The following is a 17,292-nucleotide window of genomic DNA, read 5'->3' as shown; positions in this document are numbered from 1 at the left end:
ATATACTGATACTGACACACGTGCGTTTACTTTCTCAACTGTTTATGTTCACTTGAGACATAACCGACTATGTTTATTAGGATACTCACTATTTTTTTATGTAATTTTGTGTGAATTTGTCCACTCAAGGGCAAGAAGACGTGAAAGAGAGCTCAGTTTAGCATTCACACGACGCGGCTTTCTGGGCGCGCGCTTCGGATGTTTGCACACACTTAACTTTCCACACCACGCGCGACTTCTTGTCAAGGCTTAAACTTTCGTGATGATGAAGCGCTAGCTCGTCAATCTGCTCACGTTTGTTTACGTTCATGCATTGTTAAAATTCATACATTTTTACCGGCCAACTGGCGAGTGACACCATTTCATACACTCACCAACAGCGATTTTTACTTGCATTTGGTGCTTGGCGAGTGTTCATTTTAGGCCCTGGGTACGCCTGTTCAACTGCTTCTTAATGCAAATATCTAATCAGCCAATCACATGGCAGAAACTCAATGCATTTTAGCCATGTAGACTTTTGAACTGTAGTGTATTGTATGAAAAATTACACAAAATATTTTGCAAAATAAAATGTCAGGTTGCATTAAACTAAAGTGAATTTGGGATTAAATGTTGTTATTTTTAATGCAAATAATGTCAGAATGCAAAAATGTTTTTATTTTATTTTTATGTGACCCAAATATGTTTTTAGCTTTATTTTTTAACATGATGTCTAAATGTGATTTCTGCTGAAATCTTCTCTTTTCTATGCAGGTCAATGGCATTAACGTGGAGAAGTGTACGCACGAGGAAGTCGTGAGTATTCGATTGGCTCTTTCATCCGTGGTCTTGAAATGCCATTGATGCAGAATTAATGAAAAGTGCATCAGATGCCGCTGAAAGTGTTTATATCAGTATGGTCTCAGCTATAACTAATTGATAGTGAGTAGATTCATCACACGCAGAAACACTCACTCACATGGGCAGGTTTGAAGGATGAGATTAGTGATTTCACTCAGCAGCCACAGACTAACTAAGACAAGCTGCCATGACGAGCTTCTGTCCGAGAGAAGCTGACAGAAATCATCCTGTAGGACAGAAAAGTCACACATGAAGCTCATCGCCTCAGTTTTATTCTCCTAGAGATCAAATGGAGGCTCTTGCTTAGATGTTCCTCCTGAGAAAAAACTTAAAATCAGTATGAGCTCAAACATTTCTCATCAAATTCCTCCAAGATCAAATGATTAAACCTGCTATTAATTTTCACTCTATACTCCTTTTACAAATAAGGTCCCGTTCGCTAACATGAACCAACGATGAGCGATATATTCTTACGGTATTTATTAATCTTTGTTAATGTTGTTTTATACAAATTCAACTGTTCATTGTTTGTTCATGTTAGTTCACAGTGCATTAACTAATGTTAACAGAACATTTGATGTGAAGAATGTTGAAATGAACTTTTTTTTAATAACTGCGGAAGTATTAGTTCATTTCTTTACGTTCACAATGACATTTCAGTGTCGCCTTGTTTTCATTTCTCTCTTTTTTTCCTTCAAAGTTATTTTAGGAGAAACGCCTGAGACAAAGTTGATGCTTCACTGAAGAATAATTACAAATCTCCAGAGTAATGAAAGAACAATGCGAGTTTTCCTCTGGGGTATCTTTACACACTGGAGGTGGTAGAGCATGTTTGAGATGCGAGACCAATCTCAAGAGATGATCGTCAAAGATGAGATCAGTTGCTGTTTATGAAACTGGCCACTGTATAATCTGTGGACCGGTGGAAAAAGTATCAAACCGTACAACTTACTGAAATGCATCATGTAATTGTTTAGTTGCAGTGTTTCAAAACTGGAAAGGCGTCAATAAAACAGCTTGTAAACAATATGTAACTTAACGTTACATTTACCTCAGGAAAGCCGTTCATTGTCCATAAAATCGATTGATTTACATAATATAGAGAGGAGCATTTTCATAAAACATGCACTTTATATTTTTACTTAACATGTTCTTCATTATTTCGTCTTCCACATTGAATTTAAACATAATTGTAAAGGTTGATATAAAAACGGCCTAATGTGCAATTTGAATGTTTATTTACAACTCAGTTCTTATTTGATTTGTTAACACTATTTCAGTTTATTTTGGTGCATGGTAATTATCATTGACGGATTCGACACATAATTCTACATTTTATAATCTAGTTTTAAAACAAAATTGCTTGTTTAAATGAATGTTCTGGTTTCGACCTCTAACGATTAATGTCTGTGTGTGTAAACAGGGCTTTAGATCGAAGGCATCTTGAGTTTTTGGATCGCACAAACACACACACACACACACACACAGGGTTTCTTGGCAAGTTCTTGGTTTCCTCTCTGTGGAAATGTTGCACAAGTGTGTCATGTTTTCATCAGAGGAAAACTCAGATATGTTAAATGAAGTAACTTTTCTTGCTGTGGTTATGATCAAATGAAGTCTATATGAAAGTCAACATGAAATCAGAATTCCTTCAAAAGTCCTTGCATTCAGACTTCTGTTATGAAACATGCTTTGCAGCTTCACATCAGTTTCTAATGGAGAAAATAAATTTCACCCCTTTTTTTTCTCGTCGGGTTGTAAAATGTGTTGTATAAAAGTGATAAGATGTTATTTAGAAGCCACTAAATCATGTTATGTGTTAGATCAGGGTTTCCCAATTCTAATAATTCATTAAATAATATAAATGTAAAATTAAAATACATCATTTAAAAATAAACACAATCAAATAAAACACTTACTATATTTTTTTATTTGTTCACATGCATGTCATGTGACCCGACATCAGAGAAGCGTGAACATGCAAATACGTTGTTAAATTATTGAAATTTAATAAAATTTCAGGAGGACTTTTTAGAAAATACACTAAAAATTAATTTTTGAAGATTAAATGAAAATGCGTTACAAGAAAATTATATTTCAGTTTTTCCACAACAAAATTTCTTTGTAATTATTTGTGAAATTTACTAGCATTTTATACAGTAATTGAAAATGTGCTGTTAAATTATTGAATTATTAACTTAATTTCAAGGGAACTTCAAGAACATACTGTTAAAATGATTTGTTTGAAGATTATTGGAGTACATTTTATAAGAAAATACTCTTTCTGTCTTTCTACTTCAAAATGTCTTTGTAATTTTGAAATTTACTAGCAATTTATAAATGAAAATGAAAATTTTTAAAATCTTAAATTTTTAAAATTTTTTAAATCTGAAAATGCACTAAAAATTAAATTAGTATATTTTACAAGAAAATACTCTTTCAGTCTTTCTACTTCTAAATGTCTTTGTAATTTATAACCGACAATAGTTACAACATGCAAATGTGTTATATATATATATATATATATATATATATAATACTTAAAATCTCAGGGGGACTTAAAAAAAGACACTGTATTTCGTTGCAATTGTGAAATTTAGCACAGAATTTATTTTCAGTGTATTTTTAGGTCAAAGAGGTTCTGATGCCAAAATAGTTTGGGATTGGTATGATGAAATCTGAAGATATACCAGACCCTGCCGGTGAACTGTTTGTCAGAGGAGCTGTTAGTCCACCTGAACCCAACACTTGATGGTCTGCCGCTCCAGCCGAGAGTCTCTTACTGAAATAATAACTCATGAGAAATCTCTAAAAGAGATTACATGCTGATTGCACACAGTTGATTTAATTCAAATGTTGAGGCTCCTCAACTCAATTAGGTGTGAAACGGTCATTGAAATGCAGTTCAGAAGTCTTTCCTCGAGCACATCTTCTCATCACGACGTCAAAAGGATAATTTCTCTCTCTGCCTCGTTGCAGGTTCATCTTTTGCGAACGGCAGGGGACGAAGTCACCATCACTGTACGTTACCTCAGGGAAGCGCCGGCCTTCTTAAAACTCCCATTAGGTAGGTTTGGCCAGAACACTTCACATCTACTAAACTCTCTGCTACTAAACCTAGAGAGCTGCCGTACTGCGCCCTTCTTAGGAAGCATCCTAACGGAAATGCAACCTCATTAGTGAGGGATTTTGATGCTCGGAAATGCTGCATTTTGCATGCAAGACTCACAATTGATTCTGATAGCTAACTTTAAAAATACACAAATAATGCAAAAAAATAGTCTATTTAATCAGATAGCCTATTTTATAGTTATGTAGTCAACATTGATTTAACCCTCATGTGGTGTTCAAAACCCTATAACACCTGTGGTGTTCCCGGTCAAAAATGACCGGCCTATAAAAAATAGCTTATAAATCACTCATTATACCATATTTTCACCCAATCTTGGATTCAATCTTTTTGTCAACATGTTCTCTTTCAATTAGGACTGGTTTTATATTTTGATTTGCATCTGAATAATCATAGGCCTCATTTATTTGAGAGTAGGCATTTCATTTTTTGAGTAATTAAAAAAAAAAAAAAAAAAAATTTTGGAAATATTAAATAAAATCTGAAGAAAATTGGTATTGTTGATCACACTAGTCTACTCTAATGTTTCACCAGGAATTTTGTTTTGAAACTTTTGTTTTGTAAAAAATATGGCACATAGTCACACTTGTGGTGTTCCCGGTCAAAAATGACCGGCCTATAAAAAATTGCTTATAGATCACTCATTATACCATATTTTCACCCAATCTTGGATTCAATCTTTTTGTCCACTTGTTCTCTTTCAATTAGGACTGGTTTTATTTTTATATTTGCATCTGATTATTCATAGGCCTCATTTATTTGATAGTAGGCATCTAATTTTTTGAGTAAAAAACAAAACATTTTTGAATAATTTTGGAAAAATTAAATAAAATCTGAAGAAAATTGGCACAGCTTTCATCATTTTCTTAATATTTTAATAGTTAAAAGATTTTTTTTTTTTTACTTAAAACAAATATGTTTAATGGTTTTAGTTTTATTTGAGAATAGCAACACTGTCAGTTACACACTTGATGCACAACCTTTGCACTATTGCTCTTCGCAATACCAGTTCTGGAAAGCATCCTGCGCTTGTCGTGAAGTGACAAAGAAAATATGAATTTGTCCAAGACATCCAATTATTGCAGACTAAAACGGCTTTAAAGCACATCACATTGCACCTATGAGTAGGAGTTTGAGAGTCAGAAGTGAAGGCAGGTGAATCTCTCGGGACTGAACTGAAGATATACTGTATCTGTGCTTCAACAGAAAGAGCTTTCAGAGCAGCGTCTCTGCATGAAATGCACTTTTTGCGCTCTGCATTTTCCAGTGATGCCCGTGTCAGAACTCCTGCGTCTTGTGCATTTCACACTCACCTTAGCCATAATCTCCTGTGACTTTAGTGTCCATGGCATCGTGACAACCTAGAAAGCGGCTTGCCAAGCTAATGCACGTCATATCTCTGGGATTTAGAAGTGCAGCGCCACCAGAGTCGATTTGCACACAGCATGAGCTCTGCTTTATATAGAATATATACTAATCTGCCCTGTTTCCTCAGGTTCACCCGGACCGTCCAGCGGTCAGAGTAGCAGAGCGTCCTCGCCGCTTTTCGACAGTGGTTTGCATTTAAATGGGAACTCGAGCAACACGGTAAGTCACCTTTTGTATCGTCGCGAGCATCACTTGTGTTAAGGAGCTTATTCATAATCCTCGAAAGTGAGACGGATGACAGAATCAGGCTGGAAATGCCTTTCTCAGATAGAGAGCTGGAACTGACTCCATGCACTCCAGCGTCACTATTATTTTTGCTCATAATTAGGTTTAGTGATTTGAACAAACCCCTATACACTACAAAAAAGAAAAAAAAAAATTCTTACTCAGTATTTTTTGTCTTGTTTTCCAGCACAAACATCTAAACATTCTTAAATTCTTAGATACATTTACTTGAGAAGTGAAATAACATAAGATGTTAAGTTTTGTTTTATGAAAAATGTATCAAAATGAAATGAGTTTATGCTCAAAACAAGAACAAATTTCTGCCAGTGGGGTAAAACATTTTTTTTATTACTTGTTCTCCGTTTAGAATTAAGTTTATTTTTCTGACCCCATTGGCAGCAATTTGTTCTTGTTTCAAGCTTAGAGGGATAGTTCACCCAAAAATGAAAATCCTCCCATAATTTACTCACACTCAAGCCATCCTATGTGAGTATGACTTTCTTCTTTCAGCCAAACACAATCGGAGTTATATTAAAAAATATCCTGGCTCTTCCAAGCTTTATAATGGGAATGAATGGAGCCTGAGATTTTGAAGCCCCCAAAAGCACATCCATCCATCATAAAAGCAATCCATACGACTCCAGGGGTTAATAAAGGCCTTCCGAAGCAAAGCAATGCGTTTGTGTAAGAAAAATATCCATATTTATAACTTTAGAAACTATAATCACTGGCCTCCGGTAACGGCCGTACGCAAGTCTAGTTCTGGCGGAAGAGTGACCTCTGACTAGAGGTCGACTGATTGATCGGTTTCTCCAATTAATCGGCACCAATAACCGATTGCTCAATAACCGGCCTCTAGATATATTTTATGTGTAGAAACACCTTATTTTCCTCATATTCTCCATTGTTGCAGCTCCTCTCTTCCCAGTCTGTCCGTAACGCTCTGTTTAGTTCCTGTCTCTATGAAGCCCCTCCTTCTGAAAAGCACACTGTGCTCTGATTGGTCGGCCGGATCAGTGTGTTGTGATTGGTCGAGCGCTTCGAGTGTGTTTGGGAAATGTCCCGCCCCTTACCATAACTGCCAGTTTAACACACTACTAACTAACTCAACCAGGCCCCGCCCCTTTATTCTGCGTATGAATTATTTAAATGAGGAATATTGTGACGTGTTCGTTCCCGGAAGAAACTCGAGACTACAATGGAGGCGTTTCAGGAGTTCAGAAACACTGACACTGATATAGAGAAGAACTGGAGCTTTTTCATGCTCAAACAGCATCATTACACACTAAAGAAAGAGGAACATGTGAAAGCAGAATAAGACCCCTTTAAAAATGCAAACAAGTGTAAATATCAGTTAAAACATGAGCTTATTGATGCAATTCAATCAATCTGCTATTGTATTCCATCTGTCACTCCTGGTTGGAGGCTTCTGTTAATATTTAGTTTATACATAGCTACGTTTCAACTAAGTTTAATGGTGCAACATAAAAATATTTAGTAGTGTGTAAGTTGTAACTTATTGCCCCTTTAAACCAAGCCAAGTCTAGTGCATCAGGCCCTAAAATATCATTGAGACTTGAAGGTGTAGGAGTCTTTTACTAGTGCTAGTTCCCATCCAAAACACTATTGTCCTAAAAAGAAGCCTCAAGTGCACCGACAGCCCGTTCAAGCAGCATATAGAGGTCATGTATCTCATTCTGACCTTCAAAGATCATTGTCAAGTAAAGTTAATACAGTGCGGCAGCCACTGGACCTGACGGAGTGAGGATATCTGAAAGAACACGCTGCGTCTCATTAAGTCACAGGTCACTTTCTTATTCAAACCAGAGAGCAAAGGTAAGGCAGACGTCTCACTCGATCTGCTCACACACTACAGGAACTCTCTGAGATTCACATGCATCACATTAATGTGACAGTAAGACTCGTGTCAGCAGGTGAAGCTTCAGACCTCTGCAAGTGAAGCTCTGAGATCTGCATACAGCCTCTGAAAATCCATTCACGCCTCAGCGCAATGTGAGCGAGGGCTGAAGATGTGAAATTCAATCTCTGAGTGCTGACAAATCAAGATTTCGGTGTTGGATGCGACCGAAAGGCAGTCTATAAATAGAACAGAGCTCAGAAATGTTGCTGATTATAGTCATTAAATAGACTTTTTGCTGCTACCGTGATGCTGTAGAGCAGGAGTTCTCCATTCTGGCCTATGAGGTCAAACCTAATCAATCAAGATAATCAAAGTCTTCAGGGTAACTAGAAAGTTACAGCAGGAGAGTTTGATCAAGGTTGGAGCTAAACCCTGGAGCTGAACCCCTGCTATAGAATGTTCTGGGTGGTTGCCAGGACGTTGCTATGGGGTTGCAATGGGATGTTCTGGGTGGTTGCCAGGATGTTGCTATGGGGTTGCTATAGGATGTTCTGGGTGGTTGCCAAGATGTTGCTATGGGGTTGCAATTGGATGTTCTGGGTGTTTGCCAGGACGTTGCTATGGGGTTGCTATAGGATGTTCTGGGTGTTTGCCAGGATGTTGCTATGAGGTAGCAATGGGATGTTCTGGGTGGTTGCCAGGATGTTGCGATGGGGTTGCAATAGGATGTTCTGGGTGTTTGCCAGGACGTTGCTATGGGGTTGCTATAGGATGTTCTGGGTGTTTGCCAGGATGTTGCTATGAGGTTGCAATGGGATGTTCTGGGTGGTTGCCAGGACGTTGCGATGGGGTTGCAATAGGATGTTCTGGGTGGTTGCCAGGACATTGCTATGGGGTTGCTAGGGTATTCTGGGTGTTTGCCAGGGCGTTGCTATAGGGTGTTCCCCAGGACGTTGCTATTGGTTTGCTATAGGATGTTCTGGGTGTTTGCCAGGACATTTCTATGGGGTTTCTAGGGTGTTGTGGGTGTTTGCCAGGACATTGATATGGGGTTGCTATGGTATTCTGTGTGTTTGCCAGGGCGTTGCTATGGGGTGTTCTGGGTGTTTTCTAGGACGTTACTATGGGGTTGCTATAGGGTGTTCTGGGTGTCTGCCAGGGCGTTGTTATGGGGTTGCTATAGGATGTTCTAGGTGTTTGCCAGGACGTTGCTATGGGGTTGCTATGGTGTGTTCTTGGTGTTTGCCAGGATGTTTCTAAGGGGTTGCTAGTGTGTTCTGTGTGGTTTCTTACTGTCTCAAGTGAAAAGACTCTCTGATATTCTTATGGCTTGCGTTCCTCCTTCAGTGTAAGCATAAGTTCTGCCGGGAAGACTCAATTGTTACGTCACTTTACCTTCTCATCTATCCAATCACATTCTAATACTTGTGGTATAAAAGATTGGTACCTACACACGTTTGAGTTCGCAGATGCTGACGCTTCCATTCACCTCCATCCTCCCCACCACCTCCAAGATGGATTCTTCCCTCCATCCTCCCCACCACCACCACCACCAGGATGGTCCCTTCCCATACCTCACAGGGGGTCGGCTGTGCCCCTGCCTTTGTCTTCAGGCAGGATATGCAGAGTCCGGACCCTCAGATTGCGAGCTACGGACGGGGCCTACGCCAAAGAACTTTATTGCTTGCTGGGCTGTTAATAAATGTATAATTGTCACAGTATTTATTCTTCCGAGTCTTTCTGGTAGAAATAGTTATGGTGATGTTTGCCTTAACATACAACACAGTGGTCACCATGGTGTGTTCAGACCAGCTCATTTATCAGTTCTGTGTAAATGAGAGTGCGTTCCAGGAGCAGAAGAGTTTGTTTTAATGAAGTTGTCCTAGAGGCATCCTTTTCCGACAAAAACATGGGAAGAATGGCCTTTTTTCCTAGAAATATACTTCATTATTAAACATTGAATGGCAGCCAGTGTATCCAATTACCGTAAACAGATGAATTCTTTTCTTCTATTGACTCTCTCTCTGTCTTTGCCAGGCATGGAAATGTGCAAAAACACATGCAGGGCTCTCCTGACTGCTGAGTCGACAATATTTGTGCTTTTTCCCTGTGTTCTTCAAATTAGTTTTTTTTCTTCTAATCCTCTTGTAGTGGTTGAGCTGGTTGCCTGCAGGTGATTATAATTCTCGGAGCTCGTCGTCTCCTCCAGGCTGCTGTGACATTGAGCTGATTGACAGTGTTTCGCTTTCATCGGCCGACGGGCTGCTGCTCTAGCATTTTTTCATTTACATGCAAATAATTAGTGTAGCAGCTATTTTTGCCAAAAAAAAAAAAAAAAGGTAAATATACTAAAATAAAAAAATAAAAAATGAATACTAGTAGTTTGATTGTACCAACTCTACTTGAATGTTTACATACTCCACATATTTGTGCTGCGAAAACGGTCGAACTACTTGTTTTGATAAGGTATTTATGTAATTAAAGTGCCCCTATTATGCTATTTTAAAGTTTCCTAATGTTGCTTTGGAGTCTCCTACAACAGGTTTACATGCATCAAAGGTCAAAAAACTGTTTGATTTCCTCATAATATACATTTGCACATCACCACATTTTCAATGATTCTCAAACGACTCGTCAGATGAATCAATCTCTCTAAATCCCGCCTCTCCGCGAGGTACTCTGCTCTGATTGGCCAGACAGCTCAGTCTGTTGTGATTGGTTTACCACGTACAGCGCGTCGAAAACAAAAATGTCCATTGCCATTACAATGTCAGCTGTACTGAGGCTTCCTACACTGTAAACTAAAGACAGTAACAAACAATGACGTCGATTTAACCATATCAATGCGAACGCGAGTCCGATGATAAAACACTGGAAGAACTAGTTATTCAACCCGAACCTCCATCGCAAGGACGACTCGAGCAGGACTTAGTGTTTCTCAGTGATACACTACTCATTTTGAGGTTCATTATGAGATGTTACAACTGTAATTCTTCATCATCAGCATTAACAAGTGCATGTCCATCAACAAACCGATTATTTTACTTGTGCTAATTTATTTACCGAGTATTTTAGTAACATATTGCGGTGAACACGTGGAAACTCTATCAATAACAGTGCATGTATGCAATGTATACATTAGCCGAGCTCTAGCGTGAATGACTGGTGTAACATAAACGTAAAACAAATCTTGCTCCATGATTAATCTTTCCTCAAAGTAGTGAGAACGACAGACAGTCTGCATTAATAGACACAGTTATAGGTAATAGTGGCCCACAAACTGATTAGCAGAAGTATTTCAGTAAGACAGTGATAACGTGAGTTAGCCAGTTAGCAGGAGAGCTACACAATATAAAACTCAAAACTAAGTATTTTGAACACCATCTTTCAAGAGCAAGCCAATAGTATTTGGGCCTGTTTTTATCTGGGAAATAGTGTATTTTGTCTGTTGTTGTATCTGGAGGTTTATGAAGAGCTGTTGTTTGGCTCCTCGTGAGAGACGCTCTGTCAGTCTCATCCATCCTGACACGCCTGCGATATTTCATTCAGTGTCGTCTAGTGCAGCGCAACATGAAAGTCAAATCAAGTTTAATTACCCAGCCTCATCCTGAATAAACAGCAGAGTGGAGAGTATGAGTGGAGAAAGAGCTTCACATGTAATTGATGATGGCTTGAGAATTCAGCCACAAGTGAAAGAATCCAGTCAGAGCTAATTATGCTAAAAAGTGTCTTGTACAGGAAAAATATCTCTGAAAATGTCAGTAGTGCTTGCATGTGCAATTTAAATTTTAGTTAGTTTTAGTAATTTTATTGTGTGTTTTGGTAATTTTTCTTAATATTTAAAGGGTTTGCATATGTTATTGATTGTATGCATTTTTATTGTTCTGGCAGGTTGATAGTTTTTTTTTTTCAAACTGTCTAAAGTGAAAAGAAACTTCTACTGTAGGATACGTGAAAGGGTTTTAAAAACACTTCAAGTTGCATTTTCCCCTCTTCAAGTTTTTATATAAACCTAAAATATGTTGCTTCTAGAAGCAAGGTCAGGAACACCTCAAAAAATCTATATCCTCATCTTAAGCGCACTGCGCCTGTACTGATATGTTTTGCAGAAAAATATTATGATTTTGATTTGATACTAGGAGATTTATAAGCTTACCGACCTCACCGATTATTTGCATCCGAGAGATTCACGCATGTCATGCATAATATTATGTTAATGCCGATATGACTTATGGGATTTTGCTGTTGAAGTGAGTCACGTACAAATGTGACGCACATTTTGAAGACTATAAACTGTGGACTTGACAAGCTTAATCTGTATGGGTTCCCAGCAGCGTTTGCAGCATTAGGAAGCTGACTTTAGAGTTTACAGTGGCTGAAACGTTCCTCTGCTTTAGACTTTCGTCGTCTTTCTGCCAAGTTTCAAATCTTAGTGTTTTTGTCTTGTTTTCCTAATTAAGATACATTTACTTAACAAGCAAAACTACAGTTTCTAAGTCTTGTTTTATGAAAAATGTATGCTTAAAGGTGCCCTAGAATCTGAAATTGAATTTATCTTGGCATAGTTAAATAACAAGAGTTCAGTACATGGACATGGCATACAGTGAGTCTTTCAAACACCATTGTTTTCTCCTTCTTATTTAAATCTCGTTTTTGAAAAACACCCCTGAAAAATAGGCGAATCTCCACATAACACCGACTGTGACGCAACAGTCGTGATCATTAATATGTACGCCTCCAAAAATGTGCATATGCCAGCCCATGTTCAAGGCCAGGCGGAACTGCGCAGCCGAATCATCGTCCGAATCATTTTTCTTCGAGAGACATCATGGCTTGCAAACGAGCGAAGCATGGCAGTTGCTCAGTGTTTGGATGTACAAATGAACACAAAGGTATTTTTTAGTTCCTTCATCCGAGCCTCTGAAGAACCAGTGGGTTATGTGAATGTCTGATGTGTAATTGTTCAAGTTCAGACAGATAATCTTTCTCTCAAAGTCGTTCAATACTGTTTATGCATCAGTAAATCAAGCCAGTGACTAAACCATCAACTTCACGTCGTTTCTCTTAGTAGGATGAAAACAATCTTACTTAAATTGTGATTAATATACAGATAGCGATCAAAGAACAATCCCTTTCCAGTCGCCCAAGCTGTCAATCACACAGCGCGAGTTTATCTGGACACTTGCCAAAACTCGTTATGAAATCAATGACACTGTTACGCTGCACAACGAAGCTCTTACTGTACGTACATAATGTTTGCATTGGTGAAATCATTTAGTGAGAGTGCAGAAACTGCGTTGCAATGATAAGATCTTCATTCACGTGATCAACAGGCTTACACTGAAGTCTCACAGCAGCCAATCACAGCAGTGGGCGTTTACACTGAAGTTTCACAGCAGCCAATCACAGCAGTGGGCGTTTACACCGAAGTCTCACAGCAGCCAATCACAGCAGTGGGCGTTTACACTGAAGTCTCACAGCAGCCAATCACAGCAGTGAGCGTTTACACTGAAGTCTCACAGCAGCCAATCACAGCAGTGAGCGTTTACACTGAAGTCTCACAGCAGCCAATCACAGCAGTGAGCGTTTACACTGAAGTCTCACAGCAGCCAATCACAGCAGTAGGCGTTTACACTGAAGTCTCACAGCAGCCAATCACAGCAGTGGGCGTTTACACTGAAGTCTTACAGCAGTCACGCCCCTTCAAACAGAGCGTTCAAATCAGAGGCTAAAATCAGGCTAGGAAATATGCCTTTTATTTCTAAATTATAAAAAAAAATTATCTAAAAAACATACTAACAATATAAGGGCACCCCAGGAAACATTCTAAAATAATAAAATAATCCATGCAATGGGACCTTGAAAACAAACACAAACATCTGCCAGTGGAATCAGAAAAAATAAAAAATAAAAAGTTTTCCCATTGAACTGAGCACAACAGTCGGGTTCCGGAAGTCATCTCCATAGGGAAATAGATTTTTAACGATAAATTATAAACCTTTAAAGACAGACTGTGGGCTACGAGGTTGTTAATCGATGGTACTTGCTTCTATTAGCCTGCGTTATTTCAACTTAGATTTAAAGTAATCGTGCTTAACAGCAGAATGTGATGATAAACTACATTTCCCATGATGCTGTTCAGAAAATTCACCAATCAGAGTCGAAACAAGCAAAAAGTTTTCTTTAGCTCCGCCCACTCCCATGAATCAATGTGATAACATGTTTTAAATGAATAGTTTTATATTTCTCTATTATTTTGTAATTCTATTATGCTGTTCGCAATGCATTATGGGATTGTAGTTCTTTCCCTCACTAAAACCATTAGGTACACAGTCTTATATCTTTGTATTTTTGTCCGATTTTCAAAAAGAAAAGTTCGTAATTTTGTGATTCTCCTCGTAGCTGGTTGGTTTGGTTCATGACTAACGCTTTAATAAATACTTTTTTGAAATCCCTCTGGGAGAAAAATAACTAAATAAATAACTAAATACTTCTGGAACCAACTTCGCTGAAAAAGTGGATGGGCAAAAGTCTACTATTATACCTCATTGGCAGATTTTTTTCTTGTTTTAAGCATCAACACTTTAATTTGATCAAATTCTTTTGATTCTTAAGAAAATATATCTTGCTTTTAAGAACCTTTAGATATTTGTACTGGAAAACAAGACAAAGTAAGAAAATATGTTCTCATGGCGTGCATGAAAATATCCTGTATTTCTGCGAGGCGACCGTAATCCTCATTCATTTGTAAAGTACTGCGGGATACCGTTGAGCCAGAGTTATTATCGGTGTAGTCGGAGCGCCGCGGACTCTTGGTTGTTATGAGGCCGCTGGCATCGTGATCAAAGTGCAGCGGATGATGGCACTAAAGCGAGATGTTTCTGCTCTGCCCTCTCACTCTCTCCCTCTCATTTATTCCATCTAGGCCCCGTCGTCGCCCTCCTCACCTTCGGCTAATGAACCAAAGTATGAGAAACGCTGGCTGGATGCCGTCTCCCTCCCTCTCTTCATGGCTCGAATCTCTCGACGCAAAGCTGGAACCGATAAATTAAGGTACGGTAATCCGCTGCGCCGCTGCACGAGCTGTAGGGTTTGACACGCGCCCGCTCCCAATGTTGGTTTTGCAAGCATTTTTCATTTAGGTGAGAGGATGTTAAATCCAATATCTATGCAGCGGCATGCCGTGTCTGGAAAGGTCAGCGATGCAGGACCAGCGAGAGGAGCACAGGTCGCAGAGAAGAAGAAGTGGCTCTGACTTTACTCGGCTCAGCTGCCATTGAAAGCGGAATGATAGCGGATCACATAGAGAAAAGACATCTATAAATAACCAGTTTAAAACTCTCAAAGGTTGTGATTGCAAGCAGGTGGAAAGCAGAGAGATTCGTTTCTCATCCTTTAATTAGGCAGAATGCATAATCTGTGCATTTGCTTTGATTTTAACCCTATAAAGCCTGCTGTATCATGTTTGATGCACGCAATTCTCAGGCCTGAAAATGATCAACATGATCAAAACTTGTTGAACACAATCTGCCACATGCCTTCAGTCGCCTGATTCATGTCGACATATTATTAGCAGAAATTATCGAAATATCGCAAATGCATATATCGTGATATGCATATCGCAACGGCTTGCAATAACTGGGGTCATGAACAAAAGACAAAGAGAAAATCACTCACTGCTCTTGGCTGAATAACTTTTGTAGCTTTAATAAGAATCAGTATATATTTAATTCATACAGTGAAAACTAAGCAGTGTTTTATTTTTACATTTGATTATTAAGTTTCTGTTGTTTAATAACCCTAATGTAGGATAACCTGAACCCCTGAACCCCGAGGTGTTAAAATAACACTTCTTATACCACAGTAAAACACTGCTGTTCACTGTCAGAAGCTGTAGGGATGTTTTCTAGTCACAGAAAGAATGTAAAACACATATGTAGGTTATATAATTTTAAAGATACTTTAAAGATAATGTAAGTTTAATTTACTCACTTTAAGCATTATTATACAAGATATTTAAATGCATTTTATGTCACTAGTCTGTTATACCGTTATTAAGATCTCATTGATTTACATTACAAGCATCAGAATTTCATCTTTCTTTTTCGTCATATAAATATCAGCACCAAAATACATATTATTTTTGCTCAGTTTGAGTCTCCCTTCATATTCTTACTATATCATACTAAATGAGCCATAAAAGCCTGATGTATCAAATATGATGCTCAACAAAAAACACATGCAATTTATTTTAATTCTATCTAAAGTTTCAATAAACTGTTCCATTTCAAAAAATTAGATTTTTCTCACTCTCGTTTCTTATGTCAGGTTTTCCAAGGTTAAAAACAGTATGTTTTGCTGTTATTGATTTGTTTTTCTGTACGTCAACTTTACTATGAAGTAGAAGTTTTCACAGAGAATGAATCCTTGATTGATTTAAAGGATTTTTGAGCGAGTGCATGCATTTTTAAACGTTTTCAGCATCTAAAGGTGCATTATGATGGTTCAGCTGAAGGATAGGAAGGTTTATTATTTTAATACTGTACGTTTTGGTGATACTTTATAACTTTTCAACTACACGTCAACTTACTCCCATTAGAGTATTAGTAGACTGTTAGGTTCGGGTTAGTAGAATAAGTTGACGTGTGGTTACTTATAGTCAGTATAATGTCTGTTGAGGAGCATCAAAATAAAGTTTTCGATATTAAAGGATTAGTTCACTAGTTCAATTTCCTGATCATTTACTCTCCCCCACGTCATCCAAGATTTTCATGTCTTTCTTTCTTCAGTGGAAAAGAAATGAAGGTGTTTGAGGAAAACATTCCAGGATTTTTCTCCATATAATGGACTTCAATGGGGTCCAACAGTTTGAAGGTCCAAATGTTTCACTGCAGCTTCACAGTCTCGACACGATCCCAGCCGAGTCATATCTAGTGAAACCATCAGTCATTTTATAAAAAAATAAACATTTATATACTTTTTAACCACAAATGCTCTTCTTGCACTAGCTGTGATGCGTCACACATTATGTAATCATATTGAAAGGTCAAGTGTGACGTAGGAGGAAGAACAGAACTAGTGTTTACAAAGCCAACGTGCAAAGACTAAGTCAAACACCATTTAAAAAAAAAAAAGGTATAACGATGTCGGACGATTTTGAAGTTGGAGGAGAAAGGTTTTTCGCCTTACCCTACATTTTTAACCGGAACACGCGTGACCTTTCGACCTGATTACATAATGCGTGAATTTGTGGATGTGCAAGATAAGCATTTGAGGTTAAAAAAGTATATAAATTATGAAAATGATCGATGGTTTGACTCTGATTCCTCGGCTGGGATTGTGTCGAGGCTTTGAAGCTATGGCAAGCCGTGTTAACTTTTATTCATTTCCAGGATATGAATCCTTGATATCAACAATTCAATTTTCACTAGTTAAAATTATAGTTATTGATATCAGGAATTAGATTTATACTAGTAACAATGTTACTTCTTGATATCCACAATTAAATTTCAACTAGTAAAAACTATAATTCTTGATATCTGTAATTGTATTTTCACTAGTGAAATGTCACCATAGGCTGCCATTCAAAATCCATTGTTGATATCAAGAATTGATTTCTTACTAGTTGAAATTCCAGTTCCACATATCAGAAATACAATTCTTACTAGTAAAAACTTTTATTTTTGATATCAAGAATTAAACTGTCACTAGTTGAAATGTATATTCTTGATAGCAACAGCTGAATTGCTACTAGTAACAATGTTCATTTTTTATATCAATAATTCCATTTTCACTAGTGACCATGTTC

At 37.9% G+C, this 17,292-nt stretch overlaps 1 protein-coding gene across 2 annotated transcripts in view; it reads left to right on the top strand.

Moving 5' to 3' along the window:
- sntg2 (syntrophin, gamma 2) overlaps positions 1-17,292 on the top strand; it is a 78,626-nt gene that overhangs the window by 30,410 nt on the left and 30,924 nt on the right. For both annotated transcript variants that reach the window (XR_014625758.1, XM_084393581.1), the window contains exons 6-9: positions 754-795; positions 3,820-3,907; positions 5,466-5,557; positions 14,410-14,537. Coding sequence is in view for 1 of the 2 variants with exons in the window: in XM_084393581.1 (XP_084249707.1) it covers positions 754-795; positions 3,820-3,907; positions 5,466-5,557; positions 14,410-14,537 (350 nt within the window). In the remaining variant the exon portion in view is untranslated. The remainder of the gene's footprint in view (positions 1-753; positions 796-3,819; positions 3,908-5,465; positions 5,558-14,409; positions 14,538-17,292) is intronic.

Source organism: Rutilus rutilus, assembly GCF_951802725.1.
Source record: "Rutilus rutilus genome assembly, chromosome: 21".
NCBI lineage: Eukaryota > Metazoa > Chordata > Actinopteri > Cypriniformes > Leuciscidae > Rutilus > Rutilus rutilus.
The sequence above is the reverse complement of the archived record's forward strand: the minus strand, read 5'-3'. Positions and strand labels throughout refer to the sequence as shown.